Source organism: Panicum virgatum, chromosome 4N, assembly GCF_016808335.1.
Source record: "Panicum virgatum strain AP13 chromosome 4N, P.virgatum_v5, whole genome shotgun sequence".
NCBI classification, from domain to species: Eukaryota; Viridiplantae; Streptophyta; class Magnoliopsida; order Poales; family Poaceae; genus Panicum; species Panicum virgatum.
In genome coordinates this window covers 16,912,249-16,938,410 of record NC_053148.1, presented here as the reverse complement: position 1 = coordinate 16,938,410, position 26,162 = coordinate 16,912,249, and the positions used below count along the sequence as shown (strand labels likewise).

The 26,162-nt window shown below is 48.7% G+C and overlaps 2 protein-coding genes across 4 annotated transcripts; both read right to left on the bottom strand.

The window, feature by feature from the left end:
* Positions 1 to 146: 146 nt before the first annotated feature.
* Positions 147 to 19,726, bottom strand: LOC120671439 (protein-tyrosine-phosphatase IBR5-like). 3 transcript variants are annotated; one of them, XM_039951764.1, is made up of 5 exons: positions 19,241 to 19,703; positions 17,400 to 17,499; positions 17,226 to 17,283; positions 17,028 to 17,134; positions 147 to 941 (listed from the first exon to the last, which is right to left on the bottom strand). In XM_039951764.1, exons 1-5 carry the CDS (start codon positions 19,478 to 19,480, stop codon positions 628 to 630), a joined length of 819 nt encoding a protein of 272 aa, XP_039807698.1. In that variant the 5' UTR covers positions 19,481 to 19,703; the 3' UTR covers positions 147 to 627. The 3 variants fall into 3 exon arrangements, with proteins under 3 accessions (XP_039807698.1, XP_039807701.1, XP_039807700.1); XM_039951767.1 differs by having other exon boundaries at positions 171 to 1,179; positions 19,241 to 19,724; XM_039951766.1 differs by lacking the exon at positions 147 to 941 and adding an exon at positions 16,806 to 16,881 and having other exon boundaries at positions 19,241 to 19,726.
* A 1,552-nt stretch (positions 19,727 to 21,278) lies between these two features.
* LOC120669903 (65-kDa microtubule-associated protein 1-like) lies at positions 21,279 to 25,801 on the bottom strand. The gene is made up of 10 exons (XM_039949799.1): positions 25,588 to 25,801; positions 24,740 to 24,800; positions 24,427 to 24,630; positions 23,862 to 24,119; positions 23,524 to 23,739; positions 23,279 to 23,434; positions 22,874 to 23,185; positions 22,662 to 22,749; positions 22,343 to 22,491; positions 21,279 to 21,924 (listed from the first exon to the last, which is right to left on the bottom strand). Exons 2-10 carry the CDS (start codon positions 24,782 to 24,784, stop codon positions 21,577 to 21,579), a joined length of 1,776 nt encoding a protein of 591 aa, XP_039805733.1. The 5' UTR covers positions 24,785 to 24,800; positions 25,588 to 25,801; the 3' UTR covers positions 21,279 to 21,576.
* Between the last annotated feature and the right edge of the window lie 361 nt (positions 25,802 to 26,162).

Below are 26,162 nucleotides of genomic sequence, written 5' to 3'. Positions count from 1 at the left end.
TGTGTGTTTATTTCAAATGTTTCTCAGGGCAGTTTGCAACCGTTTAGGGAAATCATACTGGATGCTACAATATTATGTACTCGGAATCTCCCCTGGATGATGACCACTTAGGTGTAGATTTTGAAGTATGCTTTCAGAGCCATAAATTTGTACATTTTAACAAGCACGTATAACTTTTTTTCAAACTTTCCAAAGTAATCGGTTTGTGCAAATTACACTTGAAAAGTTCCACAAAAAAGCACACACATGTTTGTTAAAACGCACAGTAGCAATTGTCTGAGTGCTGGCATGTATCATAACATCCTTTTACAAAAATGCCTTTTACAAAAATGCATTTCCTTCTCAGAAGTCAAAAACATCCCGAGAAACCCAACTAAATTTGCAATCCATTCATCCCTATCATGTATCAATGCCACTGGCACAAGCAAAACAATTCAGAAGCTGCCCATCATGCTATTGCCACCAGACAAGTTCATCACACCGAAACTATTGCTATCTGGAAGTTTCACTTCATCAGTTCTTTCAGGTCCGAATGTGAAATTACTTGGGAAGTTGTTTGAGCTGACATGCTCAAAGATGGATGCTTGAGCCTGCTGTATCAATGCCACTGGCACAAGGAAAAGAATTCTAGGAGCTGTCCATCATGCTATCGCCACCAGACGAGTTAATCACACCGAAACTATTGATATCTGGAAGTTTCGCTTCATTAGTTCTTTCAGCTCCGAATGTGAAATTACTAGGGAAGTTGTTTGGGCTGACACGCTCAAAGATGGATGCTGGAGCCTGCTGGTTAAAGGTAGGCACTTGGATGTCACCTGCAGGTTTAGGAAAACCAAATCCAAGAGAAGGGAAAGAATCTGCTGGAGCAAAGGATGGAGCAGGTATGCTGACATTGGAACCAAAAAGCTTCGTTTCATACTCAATCAACTGCTGCTGTGCCCCTGTGGAAAGCAAGTTCATCGCGTCTGTTAGCTATGATAAATGCATCATTATTTGTATGGCATGGTATATTAGTATGTAGGAGTAGAATGTCCAAATTTAAAATGGAAGAATTTGTATTAGCTGGAGTACTAAGTTCCCAGATACTAGTTCAACAATTCACTGGTTGCCCCCCTCCATGCATTTGTTACCGAGCAAACAAAAGAAGTCATAACTGGCTTGCTGCACCAAAAGGAATACCTGATATGAACAATAACTTTACCACATTTATAATTTACAATAAAAAAATTTATGCTACCATAAATTGATATTTCCAGTCAGGGTAGAAACCCCACTTTGTCATTGGCAATAATAGCAATAACGTCAGATCAAATTCATAAGATAAACTCTACAACAACAACATAGCTTTTTTTCCCAGGCAAGTTGGGGTAGGCTAGAGATGAAACCCGAAAGAAATAAGTTCAAGGTTCAGGCACATTGATAGTTAGTCTCCAAGCGCTCCTATCCAAAGCTATATCTTTAGAGATATTCCAATCCTTAAGATCTCTCTTAACCGACTCATCCCACGTCAGTTTAGGTCTACCTCTACCCCTCTTTACATTATCGACCCGCTCAAGAACCCCATTACGCACCGGCGCCTCAGGAGGCCTTCGTTGGACATGTCCAAACTGTTGGAGTATATTGAGCCCATGGGTATAGAGGCCCATCTAGAGGCTCATGTATAGGATCTATATATGCCCACCCATCTAGGGTTGGAGGAATATACTAATTATTCCCGTCATTATGGTATCATTAGCCTAGGGTTAGGGTTCCTCTCCTCTCCCTCCCACCCTCCCAGCCCGCAGCACGCCGCCGCCGGCCATGGCCGGCCGCCGGCGCCGCCGGCCCCCTCCCTTCCCCTCTCCTCCTCTCCCCTCCCTCCCTCCTCCTCTGCTCCGGGCGCGGGGAGCGCTGCGCCGGGCGCGCTGGGCGCCGCCGCCGCCGTCTGGCCCCTCCCCTCCTCTGCTGCAGCAGCGCTGCGCGCCCTGGGAGGCCCGCGGCCGCCCTACGCCGCGGTTGCGATGGCCGCAGCCGCCGGCGGAGGCCCTCCCGGCGCGGGCGGCCCGCCTCCACCTCCCGGCCCAGATCTCGCCCTGCAGACCCCCGCCGCCGCCGCCGCCGCCGCCACTACGGGCGCGGGCGCAGGGGGCGCGGGGGGAGCCGCGGCCGCCTCCTCTGCTGCCCAGCGCGCCCCTGCTGCCGCGGACGCCGCCACTGCTCGCGCTGGCACAGGGGGCGCGGGCGCAGGGGGCGCAGGGGGAGCCGTGGGAGCCTCCCCTGTTGCCCAGCGCGCCCCTGCTGCCGCGGACGCCACCACTGCTGCCGCTGGCACAGGGGGCACGGGCGCAGGGGACGTGGGGGGTGCTACTGGGCCCCCACCCCTGCTGCAGCCCCTGGCCGGTGATGCGGACGCCGCTGCCGCTGTGGCCCACCGCGCCGCGAACGCTGCGGGCAAGCAGGCCGCCACCGCCGTCGCCGCCGCGCTCGACCCCGCGTGGTTGGGCCTCGGGATGGCCCCAGCGGATGCGCCGTTCTCCGCCGCCGCCTGCCGTGGGCAGCAGGCCGACGCCGCCCTCACCGCGGCCCTCCTCGCCGCCAAGTCGGAGGCTTCGGCGGCCCAGGAGCGGGTCCGTGTGGCAGCCCTCACCTGGGAGCGCGAGCGCGCCACGGCCGATGCCCTCGCTCTCCGGGTCGCCGAGGCGGAGCGCTACCTCCGCATCTCCTCCGGCCAGCCAGTCGACCCCGAGCACGGCGCCTCCTCCTCCCACCAGGCCCCGCCAGCTGGATCTGGAGCCCGGTACGACCCGACCGACCCCATGGTCGCCCAGCTCCACCTCCAGGCAGCCAGCGTCCAGAACATCAGGGCCCTGGTCTCCGTCCTCCTCGACCCCGCGTCTTCCTCCTACGGCCGCTGGCAGGACCAGGTCCTCCTCACCCTCCGCCGCTACGCCCTCGACGACCACGTCCTCGTCGACTCGCCGATCGAGGCGCGGGACGTGGCTTGGCTGCGCCTCGACAGCGTCGCCATGTCCTGGATCTTCGGGACCATCTCCCTATATCTGCAGGACCTCGTCAGGACCCACGGCGGCACCGCACGTCAGGCTTGGGTGGCGCTCGAGGGGCAGTTCCTCGGCAACGCCGAGTACCGCGCCCTCCAGCTCGACGCCACCTTCCGCACCTTCGTGCAGGGGGACCCCTCCGTTGGTGATGGCCCCGAAGAGCATGGCCGATGCTCTTCACGACCTCGGGGATCCGGTGTCCGATCGGGTCTTGGTGCTCAATGTCCTACGGGGACTGAGCAGCACCTACGACCACCTGAAGGGCTGGATCGCCCGCCAGAGGCCCTTCCCCACCTTCCTGCAGGTCCGGGACGACCTCGCCCTCGAGGAGATCACCAGGGGTCTCGCGCCCGGATCGTCCTCGCCCGCCCCCGCCGCGCTCGTTGCTACTCCACCGGCCTCCTCCGCTGCTCCTGCCACCTCCCTCCTTGGTGCTGCTCCCGCCGGGCAGACCGGAGGAGGGGGGGCCCGTGGACGTCGCCGGCGACGGGGTGGTGGTGGTGGCACCGGTGGCCCTGCTTCTGGGAGCACCGGTACCGGTGGGGGCCGTCGGAGCGCGCCGACACCGGCTCCGGCTCCCGTTCCTGCCCCCGCCGTTGGAGGTACGCCCTGGCCATCCTTCAGCAACCCATGGTCAGGGCGCATCTCGATGTGGCCGTTCCAGGGTCCGGGAGAGGGGGCCTCGTCCTCAGCTACCACCGGCGGCCATGTTCACTGGCGCTGCTCCACTCTTCGCGCCGTCCTGGACCCCGCCCGCTCAGCCCAGCCAGCAGCCGACCTGGCCTGGGGGGTGGGACCAGGCTGCTCTGGCGCAGTCCTTCAGCACCATGGGACTGACGCCGCCGACCAGCACCGAGTGGATCGCAGACTCGGGTGCCTCGTTCCACACCACTCCGGATGCTGGTATCCTCTCTTCTGTCCGACCCCCACACCCATCTTGTCCTACTTCTATCATGGTTGGTGATGGGTCTTGCCTTCCTGTCACCGCCGTGGGTTCTGCTCCTCGTCTTCCTCATGTTCTTGTTGCTCCTCAAATGGTTCACAACCTTCTTTCTATTCGCCAGTTTACTGCTGACAACTCATGTTCTATCGAATTTGACTCCTCTGGTCTTACTGTGAAGGATTCGGCTTCCCGGCGTCCGCTCCTCCGATGTGACAGCCCGGGGCCCCTTTACACTCTTCGGCTTCCTGCTTCCGCTGCCTCGCCTTCGGCTTCTTCGTCTTCTGCTTTTGCCGTGACGCCTTCTTCGACCACCTGGCACCGCCGGCTTGGTCACACCGGCCGCGACGTTTTGGCTCAGCTCCGCCGTAGTACCGATGTTCCATGTACTAGGGCTTCTGCTGAGCACCTCTGTCATGCGTGCCAGTTAGGTCTCATGCGTGCCAGTTAGGTCGTCATGTTAGACTTCCTTTTTCTTTTTCTTCTTCGCATGCTGCGCATGCTTTTGATCTCATTCACTGTGACCTGTGGACATCTCCTGTACTCAGCATGTCTGGCTATCGATATTATCTGGTCATTGTTGATGATTTTTCTCATTACTCTTGGACTTTCCCGTTGCGCGCAAGTCTGAGACCTTCCCCACCCTCCTCCACTTCTTTGCCTGGGTGTCCACTCAGTTCGGCATCACCGTTAAGGCCGTCCAGTGTGACAACGGGCGGGAGTTCGATAACTCCACCTCCCGGTCTTTCTTCCTTTCTCGGGGTGTTCAGCTGCATATGTCTTGTCCGTATACCTCTCCTCATAACGGCAAGGCTGAGCGGATGATTCGCACGACGAACGACGTCGTGCGCACCCTTCTGATCCAGGCTTCTCTCCCCCCGCGCTTCTGGCCTGAGAGCCTCCACACCGCCACCTACCTGCTTAACCGCCTTCCGTCCACTGCTTCTCCTGCTCCCACTCCACACCACGCTCTTTTCGGTACCCCTCCTCGCTACGACCACCTTCGGGTCTTCGGGTGTGCGTGTTACCCTAACACCTCCGCCACTGCTTCTCACAAGCTGGCGCCCCGCTCGACTCGTTGTGTGTTCCTCGGGTACTCCCCTGACCACAAGGGGTATCGATGCTTTGACCTCACCTCTCACCGCGTTCTGATCTCCCGACACGTCATCTTCGACGAGTCGGATTTCCCCTACTCCACCTCCTCCACACCTTCTTCTGATTCCAAGCTGGCGTCTTTGTTTCCGACTGACCCGGTGGTTCAGCCACCGTTACCTGTCTGTCCTTTTCCTGCAGGTTTTCCCGGCGCACCGGCACCACTTCCGGTGATCCCTGCTGCGCCGAGCTCGGCCCCGGTGCCCGCGACCGCGCCACGCGCGGCACCCGGACATCCGGTCGTGCTGCGCACGGACCCGGTGTCTCCTGCTGCGCCACGCGAGGTCCCGGTGCCTTCCCCTGCACCGCAGCGGTACGCTCAGCCGGTGCAGGTGTACCGGCGTCGCTCGGCGACAACCCCGGCGACGCAGCGGTATGCTGAGCCGGTGCAGGTGTACCGACGTCGTTCGGCGTCGACACCGGCGCCGCCTCCTGCTCCGGAGGCTCCTGCGACGTCGACACCGGAGCCGTCGCCGCCGCCGCCTCCTCCGGCTCTCTCTCGAGCCGAGCCGGAGGTGTACCACCCGCCAGTCATCCATCGGGATCCTCGGCATATCCATCCCATGGTGACTCGGCGGATGGCGTCCCAGGCCGCGACTCTCTCCGCCACCGAGGGAGAGCCGCGGGTCTCTCCGTTACCCTCCTCTGTCCGCGACGCCTTGGCGGATCCTCACTGGCGCCGCGCGATGGAAGAGGAGTACGCGGCTCTTCTTGCCAACCAGACGTGGGACCTCGTGCCGCGTCCGTCTGGTTGCAATGTGGTGACTGGCAAGTGGATCTGGACGCATAAGCGTCGGGCTGACGGCACACTGGAGCGCTACAAGGCTCGCTGGGTTCTCCGGGGGTTTACTCAGCGGCCTGGTGTGGACTATGATGAGACCTTCAGCTCGGTCGTGAAGCCCGCTACGGTGCGCACGGTCCTCTCGCTTGCGCTCTCGCGCACTTGGCCTGTGAACCAGCTGGACGTGAAGAATGCGTTTCTTCACGGCACCTTGTCAGAGGCTGTCTACTGCTCTCAGCCAGCCGGATTTGTGGACTCGAGTCGTCCGGATTTGGTCTGCCGGCTCAACAAGTCTCTCTATGGACTGAAGCAGGCTCCTCGGGCTTGGTACTCTCGGTTCGCCACGTTCTTGATGACACTGGGATTCACCGAGGCCAGGTCTGACACGTCTCTCTTCGTCTACAGACGAGGGGATGAGACGGCCTATCTGCTGCTATATGTCGACGACATTGTGCTCACAGCTTCCAGCCAGCAGTTGCTTCAGAGTGTCATCTCCTCTCTGCAGCAGGAGTTCGCTATGAAGGATCTCGGTCAGCTCCACCACTTCTTGGGCGTCACTGTTGAGCCTCGCCCGTCTGGTCTTCTCCTTCACCAGCGGCAGTACGCCCTCGATATTTTGGAGCGGGCTGGGATGACTGATTGCAAGCCCTGCTTCACGCCAGTCGACACTCAGGCGAAGCTGTCTGCTGATCTGGGTGATCCGGTGGCTAATCCTACTGCCTACCGGAGTCTGGCCGGCGCTTTGCAGTACCTCACCTTCACCAGGCCGGACCTCACCTACGCTGTTCAGCAGGTCTGCTCCACATGCATGATCCCCGGCAGTCACACCTTGCTGCGCTGAAGCGTCTCCTCCGGTACGTCCGTGGCACTGTGGACCTCGGCCTAGTACTTCACCGCTCGTCCTCTGCTGAGCTGGTGGTCTACACCGACGCTGACTGGGCTGGCTGCACGGACACTCGTCGCTCCACCTCCGGCTACGCCGTCTTCCTGGGCGGCAACCTGGTCTCCTGGTCGTCCAAGCGGCAGCCGGTTGTCTCCCGCTCCAGTGCCGAGGCGGAGTACCGGGCTGTCGCTAACGGCGTGGCGGAGGCGTCCTAGCTGCGACAGCTCTTGGCGGAGCTCCACAGCCCGCTCGCCAAGAGCACGCTCGTCTACTGCGACAACGTCAGCGCCGTGTATCTCTCCACCAACCCCGTCCAGCATCAGCGGACGAAGCACGTGGAGATCGACCTACACTTCGTGCGCGACAGAGTCGCCATCGGCGATGTTCGGGTACTCCATGTCCCGACTACCTCCCAGTTTGTTGACATCTTCACGTAGGGGCTGCCCTCGTCGACCTTCTCGGAGTTTCGATCCAGCCTCAACGTAGCCGGTGGCTAGTTGTGGCTGCGGGGGTATTAGCCCTTTTGTGCTCTACTTGTACTCTCATCTTGTCCAGTCTTGAACACCGCTGCGTCGGTTGTTCAGACTGCGGGGGGGTGTTAGCTTTCTTGTTGTCCAGTCTTGAACACCGCTGCGCCGGTAGTTCAGACTGCGGGGGGGTGTTGGAGTATATTGAGCCCATGGGTATAGAGGCCCATCTAGAGGCCCATGTATAGGATCTATATATGCCCACCCATCTAGGGTTGGAGGAATATACTAATTATTCCCGTCATTACAAACCATCTCAGCCGATGCTGGGTAAGTTTCTCCTCAATTGGTGCCACCCCGACCGTATCCCGAATAACTTCGTTCCGGACTCTATCCCTCCTTGTGTGCCCCCAAAACCACCGCAACATCCGCATCTCTGCTACACTCAGTTGCTGGACATGTCGCCTTTTTGTAGGCCAACATTCAGCACCGTATAACATCGCCGGACGAATTGTTGTCCTATAGAATTTGTCTTTTAGCTTTTGTGGCACCCTCTTATCACAAAGAATGCCAGAAGCTTGCCGCCATTTCAACCAGCCAGCTGAAATTCTATGACTAATATCTTCATCAATGTCGTCATCCTTTTATAGCACCGATCCTAAATACCGAAAAGTATCCTTCTGGACCACCACTTGCCCATCTAGACTAACGTCTCCCCCCTCATGCCTAGTGTTGACAGCCAAATTTGACATCTGATGAGGTCGACCGGTCTGACCGGTCGGGCCGACCGGTCGGGCCGACCGGTCGGGCCGACCGGTCGGGCCGACCGGTCAGACCGGTCTGGTCTGTACAGTCCGAGTAGAATTAGGATTTTTGTAAAGAGTCCTCATGTAATCCTACTCGTGAAGGGGTACGTCTTCTCCGGCCTATAAATATAAAGGCTAAGGCCGATTGAGGTTATTCCCAATCGAATCAATACAAAAATCGCATTACTTTTATCTCTCAAACCCTAGCCTTTTCCAACCCTAGATTGCTTTCTTCCTTCGTCCCGGCAGCGTTTGAAGACGTTCTGAGTGGCCTGCCGACCTCAGAGCAACCCTACGATCACGAGCTCCGACGGGGTCCCTCCCGAGCTCGCTGTTCTAGGTTTCCAGCGAGTTCTTGCTTGCACCGATCAGACCGGTCGGTGATACCGGTCAGACCGGTCCACCCAGGGTTTTCGCGGGTGTTGATCGTTGTGACGATCGTTCGTGCGTTCTAGCACATTCGAGTGTGTTGGCGCGATTCTGTGTCAACATACTTTTTGGTGACTCCGCTGGGGAAAGATTAATCTGGTTTTAAAACCGATCTGATCTACTCCCTGAAGAAGATGGGCTCTTCAGAAATCAACAAGGAGAACATCATCACGACTACCATGGAGGAGCTTACCGAGGAGGAACGCAAGACCTACCTTCTTGTGGAGGAGCACGTCAAGGCACAATTCTTGAAGGGCTTTAAGAAGGATCGTGGTGGCCTCGTCAAAAGGGTGGAGGAGTTCGTGCTGCCGTCTCTCAAGCTTAATCAGGATAAGATTGAAGAGATCCCCAATGTAAGCCTTTCTCCATCTGATATGTTTGATAGGATGTCATCTTTAATGGATCAGAAGATTATTGCTGCACAAGCTGCCACAGGTGACATGTTAGTTAAATTGAGTAGTGATGTTGATGCGCTTAAAGGTAAACAACCTATGTCAGATCCTAACTCATCAGATCCGAGTTCGGCTACCCCTGAGTTCACATCTGAACCACTCTATGGTATGCCGCCGAACTCGTTTTCAGGGCAAACCCCGCCACCATCGACCGTGCACACAGCACCGGTCGGACCGTGCACACAGCACCGGTCGGACCGGTCCCACAGACCGGTCAGACCGGTACTACCGGTCAGACCGGTTACCAGACTGGTCAGACCGGTTACTCAGTGTCGTCGCCGACGCCTCTCGAGACAATTCCAGGTTCGGCTGCCCCTAGCCGAACTAATGAATTGTCACTTTATACACCGCCCCGCACTACTGCTGTAGCGAGAGTATCACAGGGATCTGGACCTAATCAAGGACCGATCCCAACTTCATTACAGACAATGGCGCATGGAAATCCTAATGCACATCGGTTTTCTGAGTTCTATACCAGCCAGCATTATCAAGCCGATCTTCTTAAGTTCAAAGAGGATCTGGCAAATGCGATTAAGAATAAGCTTGGGGTGGATATGGGTACTACACGTTTATATCAAAAACCTTATCCCGTTGAGTTTGATTTCTCCTTTTTCTGCTGGTTGGCGTATTCCTGAGTTTACTAAATTTAATGGTGATGATTCTCGTACAACTTGGGAACACGTTAGTCAATATGTATTGCAATTAGGGGAAGCTGGTTTTAATGATGCTTTACGTGTGCGTTTATTTTCTTTATCTTTGACTGGAACAGCTTTCTCTTGGTTTTCTTCACTTGCTCCTAACTCTATTCGCAATTGGGCTCAATTGGAGCGTAAATTTCATGATCACTTCTTTAGTGGGGAAACCGAAGCTAAATTGTTGGATTTAACATCGATTAGGCAAGGACGTGATGAATCTTCTTCGGATTATTTCAAAAGATTTAAAGAGATTAAAAATCGGTGTTTTAGTTTGACAATTTCCGAAAAAGATTTGGCAGATTTGGCATTTAATGGTTTACGTTCTTATTTGAGAGAGAAACTTGAGGGCTTTGAATATCATACCGTGAATTTCTAGCAAGTCAAAGTCATGGGTTTAGAATTTAAACTTAAAAATGCCAAAGATACTTTCAAGCCTCATCGGTCCAACACACACATTCTTGATCATGATTCGGATGGTTCGGACGATGATAGTAAGGAAGTATATGCCGCCGAATTTGTTTGGCCATCAAAGGCCAAACCCGGTTCGGTTCCGTCTCTCAAGCCGATTCAAAAGAATCGGCAGGAGGAGCCGAAGTTTACTTTTGATGTTTCCAAGTGTGATCGGATTTTTGATGAATTGGTTAAGAATGGTAACATCCGATTATCGCATGCTATTCCATCTCCCGACGAGCTTAAACGACATGCATATTGTAAGTGGCATAACTCTACATCTCATGCTACTAATGATTGTAATGTTTTTCGTCGACAGGTACAATCGACCATTAATGAAGGACGATTGGTACTTTCTGATATGCATATTGACAAAACTCATTTCTCTGTTCATACGCTGGAATTGAACAATCCAAAGGTGCTCATTCGGCCGGAACAATCCGAAGGAGCCAAGGGAATGCATGTTGTCATCGGTGATCCAAGACCGATGAACACAAGTGACAAGATCCTTGCCCGAGAAGTTATCAAAGAGAAAACTGATGATGACAAGAGTACTCTGAAGATCATTGTCAGAAATCCCAGACTCGAGGGGCAAGGAAGTTCTCCATCAGAAAATCGGTCTGCTGATCAGGCACGACCGGTCAGACCGGTGCCTGAAACCGGTCAGACCGCCCTGGTGACCGTCCCCGGACTTTCAAGCCGAAACGTCCGGTAGTGGGTACTTGGAAGACCAACGAAGTGAAGGTGCAGGGAAGATCTGCTAATCAAAAGCCTACCTTCAACCAGTTGTTGAACAAGTATACAAAGGCCGTTCAAAATGATCGGCCGTTTAAAAAGAGACCGCGTTCACCACCGCGTCAAGATCGTCCAGCGTCCCCAAGGAGGGAATCTAGCAGGCGCAGAGGTGATGTTGTCACGTTATATCCTCCTCAGAAGATGTATGCTACCATGCCGTGGATGCCACCGGCTTCAAATGCAACAAATCCGGCATGAGAGCATGGGGGGATATGGATGCAGTGTTTCCCGATGCCTTATCCTCCACATTATCAAGGGGAAAGCTCCAGGATGCCCGTGCAAAAAACCGATGGATATAGATGCATCGGTTGACGTTCCTTCGCAAAAGCCGGTCATGACCAATGATCATGAGGCTGGTAGCAGCAAAAGTGCAGCGGATAAGTACCATCAGCCTAGATGGTGCCCTTCGGGATTAACTCATACTCAAAAAAAGGAAATTGCAGCGCCTCCGCAACAAAGAAAAGAAGGAACAGGAGAAGGAGAAGATGAGGGATGAGGAATTTAACAGATACAGACCTATGTTCCCTCAAAGCAAGGTGTGGAAAGCTAAGGCAGCTGACCAGCCAGACAGACCGGTCGGACCGCCACAGCCGACCGGTCAGACCGGTCATGCGGACCGGTCAGACCGGTCGAGCCCAGTGCAGAGGCAACAGCCGAATCGATGCAGCCCGTTTCGGTTCCTTCTGTTCATGAAGCCCCATCAGTTCCTCCGACAGCTGAAGACGAGGAATTGGTAGACTACGAAGTGTCTCCAGAGCGCACCAATATGGAAATCAATGTGGTGCACTTATCTTCGGATTACTTCGTGGTTCCGGAGGAGGATTTGGCTCATCTCCAGTTCGGGCCCCGTGAAGCTGTGTTCCAGAAGCCAAGCGAAAAGGACAATCATTTGAAGGCTCTTTATGTGAGGGGACACATCAACGGGAAGCCAGTAACTCGCATGCTAATAGATGGTAGGGCCATTGTAAATCTTATGCCCTACTCGTTGTACAAGAAGCTCGGTGGCCAAGACGAAGACTTGATCAAGACGAACATGACCGTCAGTGGTATTGGAGGGAGCGAGCCCCTTAGCGCCAAAGGATTTGCTTCCATGGAGCTCACCATTGGAAGTAAGACGCTTGCTACAGCTTTCTTCGTCGCGGAAGTGCAAGGTAATTACAATTTGATTCTTGGGAGGGATTGGATTCATGCAAATCAGTGTGTTCCTTCTACCTTGCATTAGTTTCTTGTTCAGTGGATCGGTGATGAGGTTGAGATTGTCCATGGGACACTTCATCCTTTATTGCTTTAGCCGATTCGGATTCCATTAGTACACACGACAACGTCAAGTGTTTATCGGGCGTAGATCTGTCCGATTATGATTTGATCAGTTGCACTAAGGATGGTTTTGTTTCTGTTGTGTTAAAGCCGATGAATAATCGGCTAAATCATTTAATGTAAATCAGATGAGTACAACAGAAATTCCAGAGGCGACCGGTCAGACCGCCAGTGCCGACCGGTCAGACCGGTCCTGTCCCGTTCAGCGCACAGGGCCTACCGGTCACACCGGACACCCCGACCGGTCAGACCGGTCCAACGCAGAATGGCTGCAGCAGAGGCTAGATCAATATCGGGCGCGTACGAACGATATATGTGAAGCCATTGAAGATTCTAGAGATCTAGATAAGCTGGGACAAGGGTTTACATCGGCCGATCTTTTAGAAAAGGTAGACATTGGTGATGGAACTATTCCTAGGCCGACCTTTGTAAACAAAAATTTATCGGCTGAATATAAAGCCGATTTGGTTAATTTATTAAAGGAATATGTTGATTGTTTTGCTTGGGAGTATCATGAAATGCCTGGTTTGAGTCGTGATCTTGTTGAGCATCGTTTGCCAATTAAAGCCGGTTTTAGACTTTATAAACAACCGGTTAGGCGTTTCAATCCCATTATTTGTGACCGAATTAAAGCTGAAATTAATCGTTTACTTGATGCTGGATTTATTCGGTCTTGTCGTTATACTGATTGGCTCTCTAATATTGTGCCCGTTGAGAAAAAAGATTCGGGGAAAATTAGAGTGTGCATTGATTTTAGAGATCTTAATAAAGCTACTCCCAAAGATGAATATCCTATGCCTATAGCCGATATGTTGATTAATGAGGCTTCCGGACATCGTATCATTAGTTTTCTTGATGGTACCGCCGATTACAATCAAATATTTATGGCCGAAGAAGATATATCTAAAACGGCCTTTAGATGTCCAGGATTTGTCGGTTTGTTTGAGTGGGTGGTTATGACTTTCGGTTTGAAAAATGCGAGTGCTACTTATCAAAGAGCTATGAATTTAATTTTTCATGATTTGATTGGTGTCATCTTGGAAGTGTACATTGATGATATTGTCATTAAATCGGCCGGTTTAGATCATCATTTAGCCGATTTGAGACTTGCTCTTGAGAGGATGCGCCGGTATGGTTTGAAAATGAATCCACTCAAATGTGCTTTTGGTGTATCGGCTGGAAAGTTTCTTGGCTTCATTATTCATGAGAAGGGAATAGAGATTGATCCTAAGAGAGTTGAAGCCATGAAGAAGGTTGAATCCCCTACATGCAAGAAAGATTTACAGAAGTTCTTGGGCAAGGTGAATTTCTTGAGAAGATTTATATCTAACTTGTCCGGGAAGATTGATGCTTTTTACTCCTATTCTTCGGTTAAAAGATGAAACCGAATTTACTTGGGGGGCAAAACAGCAAGAAGCATTTCAGAAGATCAAGATTTATTTGTCTTCACCACCTGTACTCAAAGCACCTAAGAGAGGAGTACCTTTTAGACTTTATGTGGCTGCTGAAGACAAAGTTATTGATGCTGTTTTGACTCAAGAGACCGAAGGGAAGGAATATATTATTACATATTTAAGCCGACGACTTATTGATGCGGAGACGAGGTATACATTTATTGAGAAGTTATGTTTGTCTCTTTATTATGCTTGTACCAAATTGAGACATTATCTATTATCTAGTACTTGCATAGTAGTGTGTCAAACCGATGTGATTAAACATATGTTACAGAAACCGATTTTGAGTGGTAGAATCGGTAAGTGGGCTTATGCTTTAGTTGAGTATGATTTGGCTTGTGAACCTTTAAAATCTATGAGAGGCCAAATTGTAGCGGATTTTATTGTTGAGCATCGGATTAATGACAAGCATGATTTAAAAGTCGGCTATATTACTTGCACACCATGGAAGTTGTACTTTGATGGATCGGTTTGTGATGATGGTCAAGGGATTGGTGCTGTTGTTATTTCTCCGAATGGTGCTGTTTTTGAATTTTCAAACCGATTGGAAGAAAAATGCACAAATAACCAAGTTGAATATGAGGTTCTTCTATTTGGTTTGGAATTCTTGCAATCCATGGGCGTGAAGCATGTTGAAGCCTTTGAGATTCTCTTCTGGTGGTGCAGCAAGTATGAAAGGTATGCCAGTATTATAATGGTTCTCTAAATGCATATCTTCATAAATGCCTTGATATTATTTCCTCCTTCGATGAATTTATTATTAAACATATACCGAGGGAAGAAAATGGAAAGGCAAATGCTCTAGCTCAGCAAACATCTGGTTATAATGTTACGAAAAAATATTTCAACATTCGCAAGCCGATGCAAACGAAAGCCGAGTTTCTGGTTCTGGACACACCGGTCCGACCGGTCGGCGATACCGGTCTGACCGCCCAGACCGGTCTGACCGGTCCAGAGACCGATCTGACCGATGATGCAGCTGCTAGTTCTGATTCGGCTAAAAAAGATGATTCAATCGTCTCGGCCGAAGCCCAGGATTGGAGGGTTCCTCTTATGTTGTATTTGAGAGATCCTGGTCGTGACGCAGAGAGAAATATTCGGCGTTTGGCTTTCAAGTATGTTTTAATTGACGATGAGCTTTATCGTCGAACTGCCGAAGATTTGCTCCTCAAATGTTTAGACTCGGATCAGGCCCGGATTGCTATGGGTGAGGTTCATGAAGGTATTTGTGGTAGTCATCAATCGGCTCCTAAGATGAAGTGGTTACTTAGAAGAGCCGATTTTTATTGGCCCACCATGCTATCTGATTGTTTCAAGTACTATAAAGGATGTGAAGAATGTCAGTGGTTTGGTGATTTGCAATTGGTGCCTGCTGCGTTGATGCATCCTATTATTAAACCATGGCCGTTCCGAGGTTGGGGGTTGGATTTCATTGGGCAAATTAATCCTCCATCTTCAAAGGGGCATCACTTCGTTTTGGTTGCTACGGATTATTTCACTAAATGGACCGAAGCGGTTCCTTTGAAGAATATGACACATAAAGAGGTAATTGAGTTTATTACTGAGCATATTATTCATAGATTCGGCATTCCACAAACTTTGACAACGGATCAAGGTACTTCATTTATATCAAAAGAGGTGCGTGTCTTTGCCGAATCTTACAAAATTAAATTGCTCAATTCCTCTCCATACTATGCTCAGGCCAATGGGCAGGCCGAGTCTAGTAATAAGATTTTGATCAAACTTGTCAAGAAGAAGATAGAAGAAAATCCTAGGAGGTGGCATGAAGTGTTATCCGAAGCGTTATGGGCTCATCGTATATCTAGACATGGTTCTACTAAGATTACTCCTTTTGAGCTTGTGTATGGTCAAGAGGCCGTTTTACCCGTTGAGGTAAATCTGGATGCATATAGGTTGGCAAAGCAAAATGAACTCTCCGCTGTTGATTACCATGATTTGATGATGGATAATATTGATGAGGTGACCGACAAGTGTTTGAACGCTTTAAAGGAGATTGAGAAAGATAAGCTTCGAGTGGCCAGAGCTTACAACAAAAAGGTAAAACTTAAATCTTTTCAGGTTGGGGATCTGGTTTGGAAGACAATTTTGCCTCTTGGGATAAAAAGCAACAAGTTTGGCAAATGATCGCCAAGTTGGGAGGGTCCATACAAGATTGTCAAAGTTATCTCCGGAAATTCGTATATGATGGAGACGGTGCAAGGTGAACGCCTACCTAGGGCTATCAATGGGAGATATTTGAAGAAATTCTATCCTAGCGTTTGGCAAAGTGCGTGAAGACGAAGACGGACGGTATTGAATATCGCCCTTAGTTTTATTTTTTAGAGTTGTATGCCCTGTGTGAAACATGTACATCAAGATAGTTCTTGCTTTTTGGCTTGTGAAACTCACCAAAAAGCAGGGGGGCATATGTTGACAGCCAAATTTGGCATCTGATGAGGTCGACCGGTCTGACCGGTCGGGCCGACCGGTCAGACCGGTCTGGTCTGTACAGTCCGAGTAGAATTAGGATTTTTGTAAAGAGTCCTCATGTAATCCTACTCGTGAAGGGGTACGTCTTCCCCGGCCTATAAATATAAAGGCTAAGGCCGATTGAGGTTATTCCCAATCGAATCAATACAAAAATCGCATTACTTTTATCTCTCAAACCCTAGCTTTTTCCAACCCTAGATTGCTTTCTTCCTTCGTCCCGGCGGCGTTTGAAGACGTTCTGAGTGGCCTGCCGACCTCAAAGCAACCCTACGATCACGAGCTCCGACGGGGTCCCTCCCGAGCTCGCTGTTCTAGGTTTCCAGCGAGTTCCTGCTTGCACCGGTCAGACCGGTCGGTGATACCGGTCAGACCGGTCCACCCAGGGTTTTCGCGGGTGTTGATCGTTGTGACGATCGTTCGTGCGTTCTAGCACATTCGAGTGTGTTGGCGCGATTCTGTGTCAACACCTAGTCGCGCTGAAATCGCACATCATGTACTCGGTCTTGGTCCTACTAAGTATGAACCCTTTCGACTCTAACGTGCGTCTCCACAGCTCTAACTTCCTATTAACCCCTGCCCTACTCTCATCAACTAGCACCACATCATCAGCAAAGAGCATACACCAAGGGATCTCACCTTATATATCCCTTGTGACCTCATCCATCACTAAAGCAAATCATGAATGTGTTTGTGAATTACAGAGTAAGATCAGGCCACCTCTCACATGCACACCTGTAGGCATATCAATGCAGTACAGGACATAACAATTTTTTGGAACATAGAGTTTATCATAACTGTAAGTAAGTACAGAAGTTTTCCTTTCAGAAGTTTCTGAGAACAAAGATATCAGAAAAGGCATGCATAAGTTATGAAGTTACCATCAGATAGGTGTACTTGTGGTCTCCGTTCTTTGACCCACTGAAAAGACTGTGCCAGTCTCCAACCCCTTGATTTCATCAAGAAGGCTATAACAAATGCGGCCGACCTGGCAAAGTGTTTTGATAAAATTAGTCAAATCAGTGCCACTGGTATGAAAGTTAATAGCTCCCAATGAAAATCTATCTATATGTACACACCTACTTTTCCCTGACATGCAATGCACAAGGACACGTGCTTTCTCCCTCTCACATTGTTCTGAAATCCAAACGAACGTATCACTTAGTTGTCAATTGTCTTACTGAGAAACAGATTAACCTATGTCCTATGATCTCAACAGGTAGTGAGAGAGAGCGAGAGAGTAGCATGTATACCTAGAAACTGGATTGCGTCATCAAACTGCAGAGTTTTGTCCTCTTGAAGGCAGTGGTAAGTGAATGAATTCCGGTACAGGTTTTGGCATAATGGTACAGTCTGCAGGTACGGGGGCATAAAGGTCACTGCACATTCAGATATAACAAGCAAGATGCTTCATACGAAATGTCAAAACAATAAAGCATAAGTAAGAGATCAGATATTAGTTAACCGGCCACTCTGCGCCTAGTTATCACCATCACTTGCAACAGCAAGCTCCCTGCCGGAAGAGAAACATCCAAATGTACTTTTGAACACTAAATGCAAATCTGGTATTGAGTAGAGAACTTTGGAGCAAAAGATCCATGAGTTGGTGAATGGTGATTAATTATGCACACCAAAATTCATTAGGCCACTTCTACTTTGTTTCCAGTGCATAAGTTAATTCTACTTTTGACCAATTATAAAGGATGAAATTGTGCAATTGCAACCATACCAGGAGGTGAAGGGATAGCTTCTATCATGACATCTTCCAGTTGTTTTTTTCCCTTGTTTCTAAATGATTTTGCAAGAAACCTGGTTCCCAACAGTTAGATTTTTGTTAGTTCAAATAATAGATTCACTTTTTCCACCTAATGAGTTACATTGCAATGTATCGAAGATTCGAGGGTTATTTAGCAGGGAGCAGTATTTTGTAATCTCTTTTGATTTAGTCAAAATCGGCGGCATAAATACTAAATACTACATCTTTGTTTCTCAACATGAAATCTTCACAGAAAATGGACCGAAAACTCCCAGTCTGTTTGTAACCAGGTCCAAATTGCACACCCCCCAAAAAAAGACTTCACTCCAGATATGCTACAGAACAATACTAAAATGGTATAGTATCTATGAGGGTATAAATGCAAATGCTGAAATCCAACTGGGAATAAAGTGCAACACTGCAACATCATTGGCATTGATGAAATAGTTACATTGCACTTGATTCCAATGAAAATGTAGAGATTTATTAAGAGCTGTCAACAAAGAGTACACAATAGACGACTAATTGTGGAGACAACCAAATGAGGTGAGAATATTATTCTGCATGCTTCATTACCTATATTGCAGTTGTAACTATAGATACCAAATATGTAACCTCCATCTATAGAGTTCAGCAGATGCTGGGCCACGGCCATCATAACACTATGTTTATTTCTGAAGATCGCTACTTTTTAGAGAATAAGTAGTTTCTAAGCATACTTAGTAACAGTTAGTATAATAATTTAAGTGGTAGGCTTTTGTCGCATTTAATTTGGTCAGTAACCATTCTATAAAACTTTTCCATGTCTGTTCAAGCATCTTCTTTTCTTCGAATCATTTGTCCACTCTCAATTTCAACCTCCTGGTATGGTTGCAACTGTTATGATCTTGTATCGTACTGCAGTTGCACTAGAATCATTTCATTTGTCTGCAGTCACGCAATCCACCATCCACGCCTTGCCCAATCCTATTCCCACCACAAAAGCCCTCTAACCTGCTCCAGCAACAGGAAGGTGATTTACTAGTTAAGCATAGCTCAACCAGGCATCCGCCCATTCTCAAAAAACTAGCACACACCTAGAACGATCTTTCCATTTGTGCTCACGCATACTAATGAATCCTATACTAAACACCCCCTTCTATCGATCTGCTTACAAAACATCAAGCAGGGGGGGAAAGGACTCGCATACGATTCAACTCAGCACCAAGCAAACCCTAGCACTAACCATGCCCGTAAACCAATCCTCACCGGATCAAGCAAGACTTGATTAAAAAAACAAGAATAAGAAAGGCACCCCCATCCATGCATGTAACGGGAAGGGCGCGGTGCGGAGCATACATTGAGGATGTGCGAGACCCCGATGGTCTTGAGGAGCTCGGAGCGGGAGGCGTTGTCGTAGCTGCCGAGGAAGAGGAACTCCTTGAGGATCTCCGACGGGAACGCGGAGTCCTGCTGCCTCGCCCCCGCCGCCGGCGCCGCGGGCGGGCGGTGGCCGCAGACGCCGCACACCTCCCCCTCCTCGTACTTGTGGTAGTGGCCGCAGATCCCGCACGGGTTCTCGCGCTCGCGCTTCCTCATCTCCCTCGTCCCCCGCCCAGGCCGCCCCCGCCTCCGCCGATCGAATCAGAGAAGAATAGAAAACGGGGTGCGGCCGATCGAATCGGGAGCTTGTCTCGCTCGGAGGAGCTGAGATGGAAGAAAGGGGTGGAATTTTTCCTTTATTGTCTCGCTCTAGTGGAGTCGAGACAGATCAGATCGGTTGGGGCGGCGCCCACGGGCGCGGGGCGGTGGAAGGGACGTGACGTGACGCACGCACACGCAGGAGGCGGGTCAAAGCACGGAGTCCGTGGAGAAATCCGAATCATTGCCAGGGAGATCAGAGATGGGCTTGGAGAGGAAAGCCGTGGAGTGTGGAGTTGGCTGACGTTTGTGCCCGAGCGGGAAGTGGGCCGGTCCTGTCGAAATGATTTTCGCAAAGCATTGTTAGGATTTAGCACAAAAAAAAAGTTTGCTACTTCAAAATTTTTATTTTGTAAGAAAGCTACGTCAAAATTCAAGTTGGAGATACCACCATCACTATGACTCTGCCCGACATCATTAGTGTAATACATATAAGTATTATGAAATTTTAAGAACCTTGAAAGTATAGTATAACTCAATAATGTCGTATAGACCTGGTCACGATGGTATGGCCCAAAAACCTACAAACCTGACCGTATAGACCTGTGTCCGGCTTTGAACTTGCAAAATTTTTATTAAGTTTTTTTTGTATGGATATTTTCCGACCGTATTCGAATTCAATCCGGTTTGGAAGGATTTTTATCCGTTCGTATCTAATTCCGGATATTCAATATCCGTATCCGGATACTAAAAGTTACATTTTTATGATATCGATATCCATTACAATTTAATCCAGCAAAAACTAACACTATCCTATCCGTATCCGACTCGTGTTCGAACAAAAATATCAGTAATACCCGTCCGTATTCAATCCGTTTACATCCCTAATTGTTGTGCTATGCCCACCAATGCGATAGACCAATAGTTGTGTATCTGGCAGCTAAAGACCATTCCTGGTACTTCCTCTATTTCAAATTGTATATCATTTTGATAAATCTAGATATATATATAAGTTTTGTCATGTATGTAGACATAATGTTTATCTAGGTGTATAGCTAAAACTTATATATCAAGATCTAAATTTGCTAAATGGTCTACAATTTGAAATGGATGGAGTAACATATGAATCGAAATGCATTGTAAGGAGATTTGGTCTAAAATTGATGTTTTGGGGAAACTAGTCTAACCATGTGAGAATGGTCTCAAAACATAAGCTTAACAACCTTTGAATGAGTTTGAAGTGTATGGGTCATTAAAAGGATAAAAATTGTAAAGCCGGTCCCATATTCCTTTGCAATGTCTTTTCCATGTCATTGCACAAAATCTCCACCTTCACAAAAAGACCATCAACTTTCAAATTGGGTTATATGGATGGCGAGGTCTAGAGATTGACCAGTGCATCTGCCTGAAGAGAGGCTAAGTGTGAGACGACCCCTGCAAGGGGCCCAATTTAAAGAGGAGCAAATTCTCTTCGAAGCTCCAATATTTCCAGAACGTATCGTCCACGAGCACGAGAAATCTTCAAATCGATAGATGAGTGACTTTAAAATTCACAAGAAAAGCAACTTCATGTGGAGGTTATCACTTCACAGTTTAGGGGCATGCATCTCAGTTCGGCGCCATACTGCCACCCCAAATGCTAAAATAGGGTACCAACAGAAACGACATGCTATCCGAAAAAAAGAAAAGAAACGAAATGCGCCATTTGAACCCAAAGAACATGCGAAGTATGTTGTGCTCACACGGGGTGCGGAACTTGAGGAAGGGCGGCACAGCAAAAATGTTTCAACAGATTATACGTCTAGCACACTGGTTAATAACAATACATCTCGGTAAAAGACTATACTACACCATCTGATAGTCTAAATAGAGCTATCAAGCGAACTAACCAAAATAAGAACACAGGTTACACCAGAGAGCTGGGCAGACAGCCGAAAGGAGCGTCGTCATAATTACTCTTCTCTACGAAGGCATTACAATATATTACCACAAAACAATGGAAGAACATCAGAAAACGAGTCCGTTATATCTAATATACGATGCTAGGTTAATGATCACGGTGTGCTCGGAACTGGATCAGTGCCAGAAATGTGGGAGGCTGTCTCTTCCTTGGCTGCAGCAAGCGCAGGGGCAACTGCAGCTGCATTGTTGTTCCCCGGAGATGCTATCTTCGTAGTGTCTTTCTTGCTATCCTTCCCTCCAGACCTGACACCATGGCCACCGCCGTTCTGTTGACCACTGATTGATAGCCTTCTGTTCGGAGGAGTGCCATTTGAGATGCTGCCATTCAACTTTGGGCCAATGGCCTTCTTCGAACTGGCAGGTCGGTTCGGGCTCACTCGTGATCCAAATGGCCCTTCATGATCAGTGTTGAGTTGCTGCTCAATGTATCGCTTTTGTTCCTGAGATGAGGAAACACCAGATAGACAAAAGGGGGTGTTATCCATATAGTGCTTTTGCTATCATTTATTCATGATCCAGAAGCAGGTAAAGAATCACACAGTGCTGATACTATCCAGATGAATAAATAGATTAAGCTTCAAAGGATATTAATTAATCTTCCTCGTATTTTATCTTGATTACCATATCATAAATATGATTAGATGTAACACCACCATACAGAATGAATTGAATTCAAAGAACAGAATAATAGGGGGCGGAAAGGCAAGTTGGTGGAGAATCAATGCGAAAATGGAAAAATGCAGTTATGTAGGACCAAATATCAGATTAGAAAAACAACAGATTTAAATGGGCAATAAATGAACATTCTGCGTTCAGGAACCAGTGGCTTGCTAGATTTAAAGAGCATGTCACACTTACCCGCATTCTTTTCTTCTCTTCTTCCCTTTCCTGTCTGAGCATAACATACTCATCCAACATAGCTAGAAGAGGTACACCATCATACATAAAGGATAGGCAGCGATTCTCCTCCCATGCCCTGGTCTTCGCCACCAGAGTTTCAACAAGAGCTAGAATGAAAGAGGACGCTACATCAGCAATCAATTCAACATAATGTATAGCTAGCAGATTAGGCAATATGGCCCATGTACATAAAATAAATCTTGCAAGGAACAAACTGACTAAAAGCTAAAGCCTAAAGCAAAGGATATTGAACCATTGTAATAATTTGAAAAGATACCTGGGATCTTGTTAACAAGAATACGAGCTTTTTCTGCACGCTTCAGATTCAGGTGGGCACCCCGGCTTGAGTTATACCTGTGGTCATCCTGCAGAAGATATTTTATTGTGATGAGAAGCTATGCCATGGCCAGAGTAGTTTGGTATTATCACATAAGTTATACAGTATAAAGCAGTAGCAATTTTGACTTGCTAGAACTAATATTACCATACCCTGTTATAATCTTCAAGCCAGCTCTCTTCTTCACATGCAGACATCCATCTTTCAACTTTATCGAGTATGTCTTTTCTACTCAGTGCTTCTTCCTTTGCTTTTGCTATCTGGCTTTCCATATCTGCAATTAGTTCTGATGGTTCTATGTTTCCTGCCTCAATCAGGGCCAGTATTTTCTCATGGGCAGCGGCTGTGTCTATTACTATATGAGCACCAGCATATATATCTTCCAGTTCAGTTTGCTTCTTGAAAGCTATCTCTTTCATCTTGCTGTATTTTAGCTGGTCGAGCCTTTGAACCTCAACCTCAGCCTGAACAATTGGGAAAGTAAATGTTAAATAGGGCAGAAGGATCCACTCATATCAGGCTGTGATAATACCAAACGATTTACTAATTAAACCCACTTGTTCAATTAAATCTAGGGCAAGAGATCCAGGGGCAGTGACTTCATCCACAGATGCTGATCTGTTGCAGGTGACATGATCAAACATGCGCCTTTCTTCCTTGGGGGCATCCATGAGATCCCAAAGATCATACAGCTGACCGGCAAGCTCTTGAAGCTGCGAAAGCAAGTGAACCCATGGTGAGAGATCATGCGCATAAGCAGATAATGCAATTCACGCTTAAAAGACTAGAAGATGTGTAAAACCTTGCTTAGACGCAACTTCTTATCTTCATTAAGTGTGGCAACCATCTTGTCAAGTTTTGACAATGTATCATTACTAATGCTTTTAGAGTCATCATCAATGGAGTCATCTAAACTGGGATGAACTTCAGTCACTGTGCTGAGAAAATCCATCCCCAAGACAGTACAAAGATCATGCACCATGCTTACATACTCAAGGACCTTCTCCAACCTATTGCTCTGCAAACAAAATTTCAAGAGCAAACAGTTTTGTCATCAATGAGTAACTAATCATAAAGCAATGGCCAAGTATGAACTATGAAGCATCAAAACCAATAAGAAAGGCAAAAGATAGAAAGTACCTTCTCTTTCTCAAGTTCCTTAAGCTGAGACCGAAAATCTTCAAGCCTCTCAAGTGTCAAGTCATCCTCATTGCCTTGGGGTGTTGCCACCTGCTCACCCACCTCAATGGTGCCAGCAATTTCACCACATATTTGATCAATTTGTGATTGTACATTAACAAACTCTCTTTTTCTTTCATTTTTCTGTTTAGTCAACTGCTCAAGTGTTGGCGCTATAGCAGCTAGCTGCTGCTTGATTGTTCCCGTTGTCTTCTCAGGCTGCATGGATTGAGTATTATCAATTGTATAGCCAGTAATAAAGAAAAGCTTCATATGACTTCTGACAGAGCTAGAACACTAAATTTCCACACAAGAGATTCACCAGGCAAAGAACGTAATGCATGTGGGGAATTCAGATAAATTTCGTAACTAGGCACCAGCTTCCTATGCAGCATATAATTTGATGAGAAAGTTTATAAGTACGCAACTATGTAAAAAAGGTCAAAATAAGAAGGAACCTAGTTCCATTAAGTAGTTAGGGTATGCCATGAATAATACATTGCATCATGCGTAATTTTTCACTTACGGTTCTTGCAATAGCTTTTTCTCCAAGGGCAGAAAGAAGTCTGGCAAGCTCTATCTTTGAATCATCCAGTGCCTGGATCAGGAGATCCCTAGAGTTAGTGGCTTGGTCAACTTTCCTCTTGTAAACATCAAGGCACTCCTGATCCAGCTGATACAGGACCTTATCACGGTCCTCCTCACTCTCACCAACTTCATCCCATATCAACTATAGTTGACACAGAAGCAAGCTAGCATCAGTTGCACTGGTTGAGGCAAGAAAAGTACTACAGAATTGCTGATGTTTGCCAAAAAAAAAAACAAGTACAAGAATATACCTGCAATTTTTGGAGCAAGGATCCACATGTAATGTCGCCAGCCATCACTGACTAGAGAAACCTGTTGCGTAAGGAGGTAACATTACTTCTGGAGTATAGCTCACCAACTAGAAGTACTACTATAAGTCTAACACGAAGTGCACTTGCATACTTGACGGCGCAAACGTAACACTTCATCAAATCAAAGTGCCCCAACAAGCATGTCGGTCTAAAGTAGGCATTAAATCCGTTACGCAACGCAAGACCACGAGGCTGGCATTCATGCTCCCTAGGCCTCGTTAACTAACTTATCCCCAAATTAGCAGCACAAATACAATTAAACACAAGGCTAATGACCCTATACACTAAACACACGGCTAATGGTCCTACCACACTAGAATCCCCCATCCACCCACCCCCAATCATTGGTGGTATTAAATAATTTTTGAAACCTAAATTTTAGGTGGTTTTTGCATCTAAGAAACACCTTAAACCCAGCAAACAACTCTCCTAAAACCCGCCAATATCCCACACAAAAAACGTGTGAACCCCCAAAACTGCAGGTGTTTGACCACATTTGACCAGGCAAGAGGGCACCCGAAAGATCGCGATCTGAGCATGTCGCTCTCACCTTTCCTTTACCGGATCAAGTCCTAACGCCAGAACCCAATCGGGAGCAGATCCCCCACTATCAAGTACCAAATCCGCCTCCTAGCGCCCAACAAAACCTCCAAAACCCACACCAACCGGAGAAACCCCGGCTCGCACCACAGCATTCCTGCCCATCTAGCCAGATCTCATCCACCAGCGACCCCCCGAGCGAATTCCCCTACGGAAAACAGAGGGAGGAAGCAGCCAGGCGCTCTTACCAGATCACGCGTAGAAGAAGGAAGCCGCTGAGCGGAATGCAGCCACCCTGCCTGGTTCCGCGCTCCACTCCACGGGATTCGTGGTCCGAGCTGCTCGCTGGGCGCCGGACGCCACCGCCGGGAGCGCGAGCAGCGGCGAGGAGGAGGGTCTGGGCTGGGAGCTGAGCAGAGCTGATGAGCTGGGACTGGAGTGGAGGGCAGGCAGTACTGCTGCTGCCTCACCTCGGGGTAGCCCAATTAATTGGGGCGGATGGGGCTGGTGCGCGCGCGGCGGGGCCGCTGGATGCGACCGGTCGGGCGATCGAGCGGCGCAGACCGGCCCAAGGATTTACCGCGGGTGTCGGTGAAAAAGGTACGGGGACTAGTCCTAGTAGAGAATATATACTCTGGGCCCACATAAGACCAAGGATAGTAGAGTTGAGGAAATTCTGCGCGTTAATAATTTTGTGTTTGGTGCCCTCGGGCCCTGTTAATTACTCCTAAGTTTTTGTGGCGGGGGCGTTGACCGGTCAAATCTGTCTCCTTGCCTTCTGGGTTTGCTATCCTGCGGTGTTTTAATGCGATTTTTAACTTTA